The sequence below is a fragment of the Spea bombifrons genome, chromosome 5 (assembly GCF_027358695.1).
Source record: "Spea bombifrons isolate aSpeBom1 chromosome 5, aSpeBom1.2.pri, whole genome shotgun sequence".
Classification (NCBI taxonomy): Eukaryota; Metazoa; Chordata; class Amphibia; order Anura; family Pelobatidae; genus Spea; species Spea bombifrons.
Window position 1 is genome coordinate 48,089,824 of NC_071091.1, and position 16,360 is coordinate 48,106,183.

Below are 16,360 nucleotides of genomic sequence, written 5' to 3' on the forward strand. Positions count from 1 at the left end.
TTGGAAGTTTAGCTTCTACTGACTTCAATGGGAGTGGCAGTATGCTGGTTTCAGCCAGGTGGGGATTTAATTGTGATAGTATTCTCATAACTCCAGTAACTAAAAGAATACATGCACCAATATACACGCAGTAAAATGCATGGTAAATTTAAAAAAAATAACAGTACTCATTAACAGGTAATGGGGGAGGGAGAAGGTAAAACCCACTGCTGCAAAAACTGACCATGTCTTATAACCAAGGTCATCTTTTATTCAGACCTCAGATCCATGGCACCGCCGATTACTGTGGGATTTCCTCTGCAATCAGCAGCAACAACACTTTCCTGAAAGCCTCACGAGTAACAGGGACAATTTTCTGCCCTGGGGACCCCAACTTCATTTAGGTTTTATATTTTAATGTAGTGGGGGGAAGAACTCTCAATTTTGCCAGCTTGAACACCCACATATGAGGTGGGTTTTTTTGTGAGTGATAATGCAAATTATATTTGCTACTCAGAAGCACCAGTACTTTAGGGAATAGACCACAGTGTGTTGTGAGTACTGACAGTCAAAGAACTAAATCAGTTTTTAAGCATGTTATATGGATATAGATAGTTTCATATTTTGCACAATTTGCAATGCCTAGAAGGTTATAATAATATGTTAAATTTATGACAAATAACGCTAATAGTTTTGCAAAAAAACTTTATCCTCACTGTGGCAAATGTTATCACCAATTTAGACAATCATATGACAAGCTACAGTTATTCATCTTCTATGCATTCATGCTTAAAAGAAAAAAAAAACCGAGAAAGCAGTTTGCGTTAACGCATATAAAAAAAAGGCGTGTGTATATATTATATTATAATTATATATAACATAGAATGTGATGATCTGAACTGTGTTAGCACTTCTAGATTACTCACTAAGCTTTGTCCATGCGTAATGACCACCATCGAGATCAGCGCACTAAAGCACAGACGCATTCTTAAATCTGATATCGAACAGGAACCATGCAGAAAATCCAGATCCTCTTCCGTGTTCCCTGGTCTTATGACTTTGAATGTCAGCTGACTTCACTGTGTCACTGTGGTCACGTGACTGCTGCTGCAGTTTCGGAGCGTTTTGCTTTGTAGCGAGCTGTGCAACGTGTATCGGTGGGAGTTTTGTTGTCGATAATATTCATTTCGTCTTTTTGAACCTTCAGAACGTAATCCCACTCGTTTATGAGTTTCTTTTTTGCTAACAGACAACCTGTCCACTTAAAGGATGAGAGGTGTCGTCCTTAATAACACCTCTTAAAGAATGGGATGGAAAGTTTATGCTGCATCAAGTAGTACAGCGGTTTTAATCGGTCTTTATATATTTTGAATATTGAAGGTTAGGGATCTTAGTTTAGAATTTCAGATCTAAAATATATTGTTTTCATGAATTGACAAATTTAGTTAATAAAACTGAAGTTCCACTTCTTGCACTGATTCAGAACCTCAGTGGTTAGCATGCATGTGGCCGAATGCATTGATAAACTGAAGAAATGGGCAACGGCTTGTTTGACATTGGATCTTTGTAGGTGTGCATTTTGAATTTTCAATCTACGCCAGTAAGCAGATCGAAAAGAAGAAGGCTGGCACATGTTATAACAGGGAAAAGAAAAAATGTTGGTGTGCTAAGCTAGTCACAGGCTCAAATAATACAAATGTATAATACGAGGCCTACCAAACAAGTGTAAGCATGCTGCAAAAACAGTGTATTGGCTGTACAATGTATACAAAAAAAATGTTATAACCCCGAAAATCAACAGGGAAGGGAATGAGGTGCATGTATGATATACCAGAATCTAGTGTTTGTTTTACCAAATGTATTTGAATTAATTGTAAAATAAATAATACACATGAATACACAGAGTGGCACAGAAGAAATAGAGGGTTCTGGTTTTTGTGCCCAGTTACTACATGTGTGAAACATGATGTGCCCACTTAAAGTTCTCCATGTTTGCATTTTGGAGCTAAATGGTTGTGCCCTGACATTTATAATATGTAGTAAATAAAAGTTTTTTTAACCCCTTAACCCCTTCGCGACCTTTGCCGGTTCAGGACCGTCATGACAAGAAGGTCACTAAATGACCTTTGACGGTCCTGAACCGTCAAAAAGTTAAATAAGCTTAGAAAGTGATCAATGATCACTTTCTTCGCTTAAACGGCCTTGCTGCAAAGCCTCGATGTCGAGGCATTCAGCAAGGCCGAGATCGGCATCAGGGGCCATGTCTGGCCCCTCCCCGTGGCGTCAACAGCCGCCAAACAGACGCCCGTTTTAAAAGCGTTTAGGAGGCGATCAACGATCGCCTCCTAAACTTAAATGGTGTCGCTGGAATGCCTCGATCAGGAGGCATCCAGCGACACCAAACACTTACCTTTAGGTGGGCTGTGACCGCTCCGGAGAGCGGTCACAGCCGCAGCTGCCGGTGATCTTCGCCATCAAGTAAGATGGCCGCCGCTCTGTAAAAAAAACAAACAAGAAAAAGTTTGCTAGATGGTCTCCAGACCCTCTAGAGAACTGGCTCCACTTGCTGGTTGAATACAGGTACTGCATTCAACCATGCAAGTCAATGGAGCCCAGCTTTCTAATCACTATGTGATTAGTAAAATATTCAAAAAAAAAATAATAAAAAAATGGAAAAAAAAAATAAAAATGTGCTAACATTTAAAAATAATTATGCAGTGATGTCACTAGATGAACCATCCAGTACCAGCAAAATGTGTAAAAAAAATATAAAAAAAGTATTAAAAAAATAAAGTTAGGGGGGCGTGGCCAGCACTCGATGGAACTGCACGTGTAGCTGCTGAGCTCCGAGGCTTTCGCTTGTTTACACCGCTCGTAGGGTGTCCAACTTAGACATGGGCAAACACTCGAGGACCACGACTACTCCTAAACCCTCCGGGGCCAAGGAGAAACACTCCAATTCTTCGGTTAGGTCGTTTTTCCACGCTTTTACCGATGCGGAAAGCCGGGGCCTACCTGACAAGATGGCGTCGACGCCTCCAAGTCCGAGAAGCGCTCGTTCCGGATCTCCTTCCGTGGCCGACTCTGACGCTTTGATGCCCTCCCAGGCACATTCTTCGTGGCAAGAAGCGGTGAAAGCTTTGCCTACTAAGGCTGAGATGTCGGACTTGCTTCGTTCGGCACTCTCTGGGGTCCGCGAAGACCTGCATGACATAAAGGAAAACCTTTCACAACTTGGCGACCGTGTGGTGGCCTTGGAAGAGGAGCGGGAGAAGGTGCACACCACGTTGGACGACATCTCTGCAACGCTCTCCCACCAGCATGATACAGTCTCACGACTGCTCCGACAGGTAGAAGACCTTGATAATAGAGGCCGGAGGTCTAACCTTCGTATTCGGGGCCTCCCGGAGTCTGTCCCGCCGGCGGACATTGTGACCACTCTCACGTCGATTTTCAATAAGCTCCTGGATAGGCCGGTGGACTCTCCAATTGCCCTTGATCGCGCTCATAGAGCACTTCGCCCCAGGGGTCCTGACGCGCAGCCTCCACGCGACGTCATATGTTGCCTTCACGAATACCGTACTAAAGAACTGATTCTCCAAAGATGCAGGGCGAAGGCGCCTCTCCAGTATGAAGAGCACACCATTTCCATATTCCAGGATTTATCGCCCATCACGCTTCAGACGAGACGAATGCTGCGCCCACTTACCTCAATGCTTCGGGAGGCTTCTATTCCCTATCAGTGGGGCTTCCCATTCGCCTTGATCGCCCGCAAGGGTACTCAGGCAGTGGTTTTGCGCCGTCCTGAAGACCTACCTGGATTCTTAGGTTCGCTAGATCTCCCTCCTCTGGACCTGACGGAGTGGTCGTCTTCGTTGAGCAGGCCTTCCATTGCGCCTTTGCCGAAGTCCAGCTGGTCGTCCCTGCCTCAACGCCGCCAACGTCGCAGACGGAACATCCAGATGGACTCGGGAAATGACTGAGTGTTTTTCTTTTCTTTTCCTTTTTTTTTACGCCTTTGTCGGTCGTCTTCCTCGTCTCCTTGGGCCGTGTGGTATGTCGTTCTTCTTGGCGGCCCGTTAAGTATTGCCCATTTGTTTGTTTGCTACGCCGCTCCGTCATGCCTCAGTTCTATGTCTTTTATTGTTTTTCCTTTTTTTTTTTTTTATGTTTGGTGTTTTACCTATTGACACACTTTTCTGCATACCTGGCTACTTACACGACATGGCCCATGTCTACTCATACACACTTACATGTTTCCGCCTGGGACTGTTACGGTCCTGCGTCCACACACCCTTTACATGCATTTACACGCTCGAAGGCCTCACTCAGGGTTCGCGTGCTTACCTGATTTCACACATTTTTTATTTTCTTTTCTTGTTCTTCATCACACCACATTTCTTTTTTTTTCTTCATTTTGGTGCCTTACCCGCAGTGATTGTATGTACCATGGGTTCTGGTGATCCCCCCCCAGAGCTTACCATGCAGGGTCCTGCCGGCCTCTGCCTTTTGGTCTATGTCCATACTTTTGGACATGATGCTCATTCCTTGATGCTACGGCATCCAGCTCTTGTTGCTTTAATAAGAGTATGTTTTTGTTTGTTGTTTGTTGTTTTGTTTATTGCTCCGACACTGTTGCTCCTGCTGATTTTTATTGGTGATTCTTATACGTTGCTCATGTATTCGCGCAGTCCTGCCAGACGTCGTCCATATGGCTCTTGATCCTATTACATTAATTTCCCTCAACATCAGGGGCCTTAATAAACCCGAACAGAGATCCAAATTGTTTACTGAACTTCGCCGCACCAAATCCAAAATAGCTTTTATTCAAGAAACACATTTTAAAGCCACTAAGGAACCCAAATTGACTAATAAACATTTTACCACCTCTTTTACGTCTAGTAACCCGGATTCTAAATCTAAAGGGGTGGCTATCCTCTTGCACAAACATTTACCCTTTCGCAAATTGGACAGCTGGCAGGACTCCGAAGGCAGGTGTATTTTTGTTAAGGGGTTTTTGGGTACCCATAGGGTTACCTTTGCAAATGTTTACGCTCCTAATTGTCGTCAGTCTACATTTTTGGTTATGATTTTGAAACAATTGATGGATTTCCAAGAGGGCATGACGATCTTAGGGGGCGACTTTAACATGACTTTCCTCCCGGTTCTTGATAACTCATCTGGTACTTCCTCTATCCCACATACTCAAATCAACCGGGTTAAGAGACTGCTCCACAGGGCACAGCTTATAGATGTTTGGCGGACGCAACACCCTACTACGAGGGACTACACGTTTTACTCTGCCCTTCATGACCGTTATACCCGTATTGACTCTTTTTTTCTTTCTCATCATCACCTCCCCGCTCTCCATGCCTCCTCTATTGGCCCTAGTGTACTCAGTGATCATGCCCCTGTTTTTATGACTATTAAGCTTGCTTCGTTCCCTGTCCGGCCATGGGTGTGGCGTCTGAATGAAAATATTCTTTCTGATCCGGTGCTTTCCTCAGAGGTTTCTGACCATTTACGCCTCTATTTTTCTGAGAACTCTACCCCTGATATGCCGTTGCCCACCATTTGGGAGGCCCATAAGGCGGTGGTACGGGGAAAGTTTATACAAATTGGCTCTCGGCTTAAGAGGGTGGCGTTAGCCGCTACTCTTGACTTAATTAAGAAAATAGCTGCTTTGGAAGCACTTCATAAATTCCGCCAGGACCCCTCTATTTTGATCCAGCTGGACTCTCTGCGCTCCCAATTAGCCTCTCTCACGAACCGTCGCCTTAAGCGACAGTTTCTTTTAACTAAACGACACTTCTATGAATATGGGGATAAGCCCGGTAAGCTGCTAGCTAGGGCTCTTAGGACTCAGACGGCCAAACATTTTATAGCCCGGATCCGCACTGTCAAGGGTACTCATGTCTCCTCCACCCCTGAGATCGCAGATTGCTTCCGCAAGTTTTATCAGGACCTTTATAATTTACCCTCTGTTCAGGAGTCCTGTCCTGACTTTATGACAGTTCTGGACGCTTATCTGGATAAACATCTACCTCGCCCCTTGCGACCGGAGGAATCGGACCTCCTTAATTCCCCCATTACGCTGGAGGAGGTCAGGGATGCTATCAAATCCACCAAACAGGGAAAATGTCCAGGGCCGGACGGCCTTCCCATTACCTATTATAAGAAGTTCCTACCTATCCTGGGCCCACATTTAGTGAATACGTTTAACTCCCTTACCTCGGGTTCCCAATTTGCTCCCCAATCTAACATGGCTCATATTTCCTTGATTTTGAAACCAAATAAGCCCTCTGACATTTGTAGTAGTTATCGTCCCATTTCCTTACTCAATTCGGATATTAAACTCCTTGCTAAAATCTTGGCCATGCGATTGTCACCTTATATTCCCCGCTTTATCCATAGAGATCAGGTGGGCTTTGTCCCCGGCAGGGAGGCTAGAGATAATACCACGAAAGTTATTGACCTTATTGATTTGGCTAACCGTACACGTCTTCCGCTCACTTTGACCTCGCTAGACGCGGAGAAGGCCTTCGACAGGGTGGCCTGGCCCTACCTATTTCGTGTCCTGGAGCGACTGCATCTCGGACGGCATTTTCTGTGTTGGACTAGGGCCCTGTATCATAACCCTACGGCGTTGATTAAGGTCAATGGGCTTGTGTCTCATCAGGTCACCCTGTCGAATGGCACTAGGCAGGGCTGTCCACTCTCGCCTCTTCTTTTCGTGCTGGGGATGGAGCCCTTGGCGAACGCTATCCGGGCGAACGCCTCTATATCTGGCATTCCTGTGGCTGGGGTCCAACACAAACTGGCAATATATGCTGATGACATGCTTTGTATTAATTTGAACCCTCTGGACTCCCTTTCCCACATGCTTCGAGAGTTGCGAACCTTCGGTGCGCTCTCCAATTATAAAATAAATCTCTCTAAGTCCGAGATGTTATGCTGTAACGTCCCAGCGGATCTGTTGGCGGATTTGAAGCGTGATTTTCCGTTCAAGATTTGTGATCAGGCCCTTACTTACCTAGGTTTGCGGATTCCCGTGGATCTTTCCCTTCTCTTCTCGCTGAATTTCACCCCGTTACTTGCGGCCGTGTCTTCGGACCTGCGGAGGTGGGATTACACACACGTCTCCTGGTTCGGCAGGGTGGCTGTTATTAAAATGAATATTCTTCCCCGGTTTTTATACCTATTCCAAACCTTACCTATTTTTCTTCCTCGCTTATTTTTTAAGAAATGTCACCGTCTCTTTCGTTCCTATGTCTGGTGCTCTAGATCGCCCAGACTTTCCCATGCCCACTTAATTAGAGCTAAATCTAAAGGTGGTCTGGGGTTACCAGATCTGGAGAAGTACTGGCGGGCGGCCCATCTCCGTAGGATTACGGAGTGGTCCATCTCGGTGTCTAAGCAGTGGTTGGAGATTGAGGGGTTGCTGGTGGGCATCCCTCTTTCTTGCCTTCCTTGGCTACTGGATTTTAAGAAACACTTTGTCTCTAGGTCCTCGCTTACTGTCTGCGCTACTTTACGTGTGTTTGCCAGTGTCGTGAAGGAGGGCGTTTTGTCCTCCAGTCCGTGCCCCCTCTATCCGATTATTCCTAACCCGAATTTCCCCCTTAGTATGTCTGTTCACCGGTCTCCTCTGCAACCTTCCCTCCCATGGCGTATTAAGCGTTTTCATTCCATGTTTGTGGGTGATAGGCTTGTGTTGGCCGAGACCTTCTATGGTAAGCAATCCTTGTCTTCGGCAGAACTTTTGTTTTACATTCAGACTCGGCACTTTGTGCTGTCTATTCCCAGGGACCCCCTCCTGTCCCGTCCTTTGTCCCCCTTTGAGTTGCTATGCTCCTCTACCTCAGAGACTCCGCATCTCTTGTCAGTGCTCTATGCCCTGCTCTTGGATTCCGCATCCAGTTCGAAACCCTATTTTATGAGCATGTGGGAGGGGGATCTCTCCGTCTCACCATCCCTTCAGGACTGGGATAAGGTTTTGTTTGCTATTCATCGGGGCTCCATCTCCAGCAGGATTCAGGAGTGCTCATACAAGCTTTTGACGAGATGGTACAGGACGCCCGTGGACCTCCATAGGTTCTTTCCCTCAGTCTCTGATACTTGTTGGAGGTGTGGGTCCGACAGGGGGACTTTGTACCACATATGGTGGCAATGTTCGGTAGTTCAGTCCTTCTGGCGAGTGGTTTTGCGGGTGGTGGAGCGTGTGGGTGGCATGGATCTCTTGGATAAACCAGAAGCAGTTTTGTTACACCTTACCTCACTTGCGCCTCAAGCTTACAAGCGCACACTTACTATACACCTCCTCAATGCGGCCAAAGCCGTGATACCCAAGTTTTGGCGTACATCCGCTCCCCCGCCAATCTCTGTGTGGCTTCAGAAGGTAAATCTTATTGAACAAATGGAGGAGTTAGTCTGGGCGTCCAGGGGAAAGGGTTACCAGCATACCAGGCGCTGGTTCTGGTGGCATGAATTTGTTGCCTCAGCAGATTTTAGGGACATTTTGGGTCAGTACCTCACGGCTACTACTCCCCCGCGCTCCCCTCACTGAATATGCTCAGTCGCGACGGCTCACTACACTCTTCGGGTGACGGGTAGGGATGGTCGACGCAGGTCCTTACTCTGTTGCATGTGTCCTCCTTATACATTTTTCTTTTTACCGTCTCACCTCTTTTATGTATTCATATTTATCCGGAGCAACTGTTTGTGGAGCTGTTTTCTGGTTCTGTTATATATGTTTATTTTCCTTTTTCGGCTCCGTTTATTTGATGTGTGCAGAATGTGTTGTCACCTTACCTCTGCTGGTTTTTCCACGATTCTCTGCCTTTTGTGGCCGGGCTGGATCGACCTGGTGGCATCCATTTTTCTTTTTACACACAGGAGACTTTATGTAATAATATCGTCTGTGCCGTCTATGCTATTTGATGGTTTGTTTACCCTCATTTGGATCTGTGTTTGGTATGTTACCTGCTACCATCTACTTTTACACTTGCATATTGTTCATGGTCTCTGTATTTTACACTGCTCAATAAACGGTGAATTTAAAAAAAAAAAAATAAAGTTTATTATTTTGAGCAAGTGCTAAAATTTCTCAAAAATCTCAAAGAGTTAAAATAAAAGCACTTCAAATACCCAAGGGGTGTCTAATATATAAAAAAAATGGCTGATGGGGTAAATTGGAGTGGCCTAGCTCACAGATAGGGCATAGGTACAGACTGACCAAAATGGAGAAAAAAAGCGCACTTCCCAAATGTGGCATTTTAAATCTGAAACAACCCGACAAACCCATGCATGTCGGGTATCACTGTACTCAGGAGATGTTCCTGAACACATATTGGGGGGTTGTTTGACAGTGACATATACCAGAACCTGTATATCTATAACTAAAGTACAATTTGTGTGAAAACAATTACTATTACAAAGTTTGACAAAGTGTAGTTCTATAATTGGTGCATGGAAAGGGTTAAAATAACAGCATTCGGAATACCCTGGGGTGTCTAGTTTTCCAAAATATATGGTTTGAATGGGTTAAATTTAGTTAACCGGCTTCAAAGATATTCCAAAGAGGAGATGGAGGCAGAATGACCAAATGACCACCTGAATTACGCATGCCTCAAAAGTAGCCTTTTACCAGCCAAACAATCTGACAAACCCATGCATGTGGGGTATCGCTGTACTCAGGAGATGTTCCTGAACACACATTGGGGTGTTGTTTGATAGTGACATATACCAGAACCTGTATATCTATAACTAAAGTACAATTTGTGTGGAAAAAAAAATAAAAAAAATTACTATTACAAAGTTTGACAAAGTGTAGTTGTATAATTGGTGCATGGAAAGGGTTAAAATAACAGCATTTGGAATACCCTGGGGTGTCTAGTTTTCAAAAATATATGGTTTGAGGGGGTTAAATTGAGTTAACCGGCTTCAAAGATGTTCCAAAGAGGAGATGTAGGCAGACTGACCAGATTTGTTAAAAAAGATTTGGAAATCATAAAACGCTGCTTGTACTTATTGCCCTATAACGTACAAAAAACAGCAAAAAAACATAAAAACATTGGGTATCTCTAAACTCAGGACAAGTAGTAGAATCTATTTAGCTAGTTTTTTACTTGCTTTTTTAGGTGAGTAAAAGATTTTTCAAATAAAAGTCATAAAATGTCTTTTTTTTCAATTTTTCACCATGTTTTTTTTATTTTTTTTATAGTAAATAAGATGATACGATCAAAATAATGGTATCTGAAGAAAGCCCATCTTGTCCTGAAAAAAACAATATATAACTTATGTGGGTACACTAAATGGGTGAGGAGAAAATTACACCTGAACACAAGCACCACAAAAGTGTCAAAACAGCCTCGGTCCCACAGGGTAGAAAACGAAAAATTAGCCCGGTCCTTAAGGGGTTAAGGACAATGGGCGGTCCCTAAACCCATTAAAAACAATGCACTTTGAGCCCGTACATGTACAGGCTTTGTCATTAAGGGGTCAGTTATAAGGCACCAAATCCCTTTAGGCATTTAGAGAGGAGGGTACAGGAAAAAGATGCATATCATGTTACATTAGTAACCACCATTTTACCAAGATACAAATTGTGCCGTTTCTCAAATTTGGCTTATGAGTTTTTAATATGTTCTCCTTGTCTGGATTTAAAGGCACAGTCCACCCATCAAATGCACTTTAACCACCTAAGGACTGGGCTGCTTTTTTTCTTATTGCACCCTTTGTGACCAAGGCTGTTAAGTTATATCAGAACACCTTGGTATCCTTTTTAGATACCATTTTTTGATCATATCATTTACTTTTCCTATAAAATAAATAAATATGGTGGAAAATTGAAAGAAAAACACTTTCTTATTTTATTTTGAAAAATCTTTTACTCACCTACAAAAGCAAGTTATGTATTTTCTATTATTGTAGAAACACCCAAGTTTTTAGGTTTTTTTGCAAGTTATAGGGCAATAAATACAAGTGGGGTGGGTGCCACCATTTAAAAAGCATCATTTGTGCAACACCGAATATTACTGCAGGGGCCCCGTGCCACCGCTCCCCAGAATGTCAACTTGCGCTATGTGCCTCAACATGCGCCATGTGCCACAACATGCGCCATGTGCCACAACATGCGCCATGTGCCACAACATGCGCCATGTGCCACAACATGCGCCTGCTTTAAAAGAAAACTTGAATTCAACCATGCAAGTCAATAGAGCTCAGCTTATTAATCACAATACGATTAGTAAAATATATAAGAAAAAATATACCGTATTTGCTCGATTATAAGACGACCCTGATTATAAGACGACCCCCCAAAATCTAAATATTAATTTAGGAAAAATACAAAAAGCCTGAATATAAGACTACCCTATAGGAAAAAAGTTTTACTAGTAAATATTAATTCATGTAAACAATTTTTTCATATTTAATAAAAGCTATGATTGAGAAAAATATATTTTTTTTATTTCCTTTTATTTGCCAACCTGCCCCCCCAGTTATGCACATCTGCCCCCAAGGTTGCCACTCTGCCCCCAGAAATGCCTTAATCCCCATTTATTTGCCACTCTGCCCCATGATGTGCCTTTTAACCCTCTATATGCCACTCTGCCTCCAGAAATGTCTTATGCCCTCCTATATGCCACTCTGCCCCATGATATGCCCTTTAACCCCCTATATGCCAGAGTGGCATATAGGGGGTTAAAAGGCATTTCTGGAGGTATATATATATATAACTGCTAACAGCAATCAAACTCCTATCAAGCCAAGGCAGCCAGTACATGCTGGAACCTGGGGATGATAGAAGTTTGAGTACAGCCTCCCTATGCCATGCTACCACCCCCCCCTTACACATCCATGCTATCACACACACACTCATTCACAAACATTTAAATACTCATTCATTCCATTAATCACACATACACACACACGCTCAAACCCCCCACCCCCCTTACCTGAACTGCAGATCTCCCACTCGCAGACTTCTGCAGGGGCCCGGCTGTGCGAGCAACTTCTCTGGCCCCGCCCCCAGAGGAAGGAGGGGGAGGCAGAATTATTTGACACTCTGCTAGCTTCCTGCTGCTAATAGAAGAGACGCTGCTAGGGACCAAAGCAACGCTAAGCAGCCTGGCCCCAGCAGACATTTTTTTGAGGTCTAATTAGAAGACGACCTCGATTATAAGACGAGGGGTATTTTTCAGAGCATTTGCTCTGAAAAAAACCTTGTCTTATAATCGAGCAAATACGGTAGTTAAAAAATGTGGCAGCACAGCAAAACAATTAATTTTTTTATAAGCAAGTCATAAAAATAGACATGTGTCTTCCCAAAACTCCTTGCATGGGAAGAATTATAATACTAGCATTTGAAATACCTTGGGGTGTCTAGTTTTCAAAATCTATGGTTTGATGGGGTAAGTTGAATTGGCCAGCTTCAAAAATGTCCTGTGGACAGACTGACCAGATGTAAAAAATTAACAAAAAATGTGCAGCTCCTAAATATAGCCTTTTAGCCCCAAAGACCTGGCAAAAGTATGCATGCTTTTTCTCACTGTACTCGGAAGATGTTGATGAACACATATTGGGGTGTTTGTTAGTGACACATACCTGAAAGTGTAAATTCACATTGATCACATTGTACAAATACATGCAAGGTCAGTATAAACAGCTCTCTAGTGATCTATTCTCCAAGAGGTCTCTATAAAAGACACGGGGTCATCAGATGAGACTTGAGGAAAGGAGATTTTAGCATCAGCATAAGAAGAAATGGTTTACTAGATTTGACAACTTTCTGGATGCTATGGACATAAAAGATGATAAAAGAAAAAGAGCTTTATTACTACACTATGCTGGCACAGAGGTATATGACATATTCAGCACACTATCTGCTGCATATACTGATACATACTGTGGCTGCTCCAAAGCCTTAACAGATTATTTCAACCCTAGATAGAATCTCAGATATGAGAGATACAAATTTAGGATTACTAAACAACTTCCAGAAGAATCCATGGACACATATGTCACACGCTTAAAAGAACTGGCCCAAGGATGTGCTTTTGCTGATGTTGATGATGAAATTATCACACAAGTAATTGTATCTTGCACATCATCTACTATACGACGCAAAGCATTACAGCAAGACTACACTCTGCCTGACCTTCTTAAAATGGCTCGTGCCACAGAAATCGCGGATTATCAGACAGCTTCAATGGAAAATTACACCTGACATCCAAACAAAAAGGAATAAAACATGTTACAGATGTGGGAAGAACTTTCCTCATATAAATAAATGTCCAGCTTTAGGCCAGACATGCAGCAAATGTGGGAAGGAGAACCATTTTGCTGCATGTTGCATGAAGAGGCAGAGGAGATTTCCGCCATGACGGGTGACTATCTTTTCATTACTTCCACTGGTAAATCTGCACAGTCTCCTAGTGTTACTTTATTCAGCGCTGACATTGCATTTACTATTGACACTGGAGCATCAGTGAATATCTTAGACAGTGACACATATGAACTATTGAAATTGAAGCCTGTTCTGGAAAGTGTTCACACTAAAATCTTCCCATACGGATAGCAAATCCCACTATCTACTATGGGAAAATTTGATGCTGACATTAGTTACAAGGATAAAAGTCAGAGGACAAGTTTTTACATCTTACAAGGATCTGGAGGCTGCCTTCTTAGTTACCATACCGCCATGAACCTGGGTCTCATCCAGATCGTTCATACGATAGTTGATCCTGATGACAAGGATGTACAACATATGCTAAACTAATTTTCTTCTTTGTTCAGTGGCCTTGGAAAATTGAAAGACTTTCAGGTACATCTTCATGTGGATGAGAACATTCGCCCAGCTGCACAAGCTCATCGGCGAATTCCATTTAATCTGAGACAAAAAGTGGAAGAACGCCAAAGTTTAGAAGAACAAGACATCATTGAATGTGTCACTGGTCCCACTCCATGGGTTTCTCCAATTGTGGTAGTTCCAAAACCAAAATTTCCTGACAAGGTAAGACTTTGTGTTGACATGCGCCTTCCAAACGTTGCCATTCAGTGAGAAATACACATCTCTCCCACAATAAATGGCGCAACTGTATTTTCAAGACTGGACCTTAATAAGGGTTACCATCAGCTGGAATTGAGCCCGGAATCCAGATACCTAACAACATTCTCTACACATTTAGGCCTCAGAAGATATAAACGGTTAACATTTGGGGTTTGTTCTGCAGCAGAAATTTTTCAAGATGCTATAAGGAATGTAATTCATCATATTCCCAATGTTTTCAACTACAGTGATGACATTCTAGTATTTGGTAGTATTTGGTTGAACACAATTGTGCATTACGTGCTGTTTTTGAGTGTTTATCATCTCAGGGTCTTACCTTGAATACGCTTCTCACCCTAATAAAGTTGGCAACAAATATATAAACATAATATAAATGAGAGGTTTTGGTTAAATGAATTGGCCAAAGCATAATTAAGCTCACCCGCCACGTCAAGGCACACTCTCAATAGGGTGAGATCCTACTCTCACCTCCTACATAGTGGGCACACAAAGCAGTTTATACTGCTACCAAAACCTTATTAATGTGTTGGGGGAGGTGCAATTAAACCTCCTCCCAATTAACATTGTACAGCCAACACACTGTATTTGCAGCATGCTCACACTGTTTGGTAGGCCTCATATTATACATTTGTATTTTGTGAGCCTGAGACTAGCTTAGCGCACCGACATTTTTACTTTTCTTTTCTTTTCTTCTTACCTTGAATAAACAGAAATGTGAATTTAACAAAACTTCCTTGGAGTTTTATGGTCACATCTTCTCGGCAGCTGGAATGCAGCCTGATCCAAATAAGGTACAGGCAATCAAAATGGCCACAGTTCCTCAGAATGTAAGTGAAATTTGTTCCTTTCTTGGCATGTCCAGCTACTGTGTTAGATACATTGAAAACTTTTCAACAATCAATGCACCATTGCGAGAACTCACCAAACAGAGATGTCAATTCAAATGATCTCAAGAATGCCAAGCCTCTTTTGATGGCTTATTTTGATCCAGCCTTACGCACTGAATTGATTGTGGATGCAAGTCCAGTGGGACTGGGAGCTATCCTAGTGCAATATAAAGCTAACAATTCTGATCCATTCATTATTTCCAATGCCAGTAAAAGCTTAACTAGCACAGAAAAAAAAATATTCTCATCCGACCAAATATTCTTGAAGGCAAGTTTGACTGCCAGTAGTTCCCGGTTCCCTGCATCGTAATTGCGTTCTGCGGGTGTGAACCTTTTCGAGTAGAAGGCACACGGCAGGCACTTGGATGTGGAGGGTACAGCACCAGCGCCGGTTTCTGATGCGTCGACCTCCAGGATATACTGGAGAGCAGGATCAGGACGTTGCAGGATCGGAGCCGAAATGAAGGGAAGTTTTAACCGAGTGAACGCTTTGATGGCTTCATCCGACCAAATTTTAGGGTTGACCCCCTTCTTGGTGAGTGCTGTAATGGGGGACGCAATGCTGGCGTAATTGCGGATGAAGCGCCGGTAGTAGTTCGCGAAACCAAGAAAGCGGTGTACTGCTTTTAATGTCCTAGGACCCGGCCAGCCTATGATCGCCTTCAACTTCTCAGGATCCATTTCAAGACCCTTTGCCGAGATAATATATCCAAGAAAGGGTAGGCTTGTTTTTTCAAAGGCACATTTCTCGGCTTTGGCGTAGAGAGCGTTCTCCCTTAAACGTTGTAACACAGCCAGAAACAATCCGAGGTCGGGGCAGGCAGCACGGGAGCGAGATCCAAAAACAATCCGAGGTCGGGGCAGGCAGCACGGGAGCGAGGTCAAGAAACAATCCGAGGTCTGGTACACAATTATGGCAAATGAGATATACAGCAGAGAGCACAAACACCCAGAGTAACATACAGACTCATTGAACGGGCACTGAGAATCCTCCTTTAAATACCTTTGGGATGAATTGGACTGCCGATTGCAAGCCAGGCCTTCTCATCCAATATCAGTGCCTGACCTCACAAATGATGTTTTGCCTGAATGGGCACAAATTCTTACAGATACACTCCGAAAATCTTGTGTATTATATGTTATACCGCATTTGCTCGATTATAAAACAACCCCCCAAAATTTTAATATTAATTTAGAAAAAAAGAAAAAGCCTGAATATAAGACTAACCTTTAAGAAAAACGTTTTATTGGTAAATATTAATTCACTTGTAATCTATTTTTTTCTATTTAATAAAAACTATGATTGAGAAAAATGCATTTATTTTTTTTCCTTTTGACAACCTGTTCCCCAGTTATGCACATCTGCCCCACGGCTTGCTACTCTGCCCTCCAGATATGCCTTATTCCCCATATATGCCACCCT

At 43.1% G+C, this 16,360-nt stretch overlaps 2 protein-coding genes across 2 annotated transcripts in view; one reads left to right on the forward strand and one right to left on the reverse strand.

Annotated features, from left to right (window-relative positions):
• GLB1 (galactosidase beta 1) overlaps positions 1-1,035 on the reverse strand; it is a 43,917-nt gene extending 42,882 nt beyond the window's left edge. The window contains exon 1 of the mRNA XM_053467164.1: positions 906-1,035. Within this exon, the coding sequence (XP_053323139.1) occupies positions 906-965 (60 nt within the window). The 5' untranslated portion in view covers positions 966-1,035. The remainder of the gene's footprint in view (positions 1-905) is intronic.
• Positions 1-16,360, forward strand: part of CRTAP (cartilage associated protein) — a 106,912-nt gene that overhangs the window by 73,402 nt on the left and 17,150 nt on the right. The gene's annotated exons all lie outside the window — the stretch shown is intronic.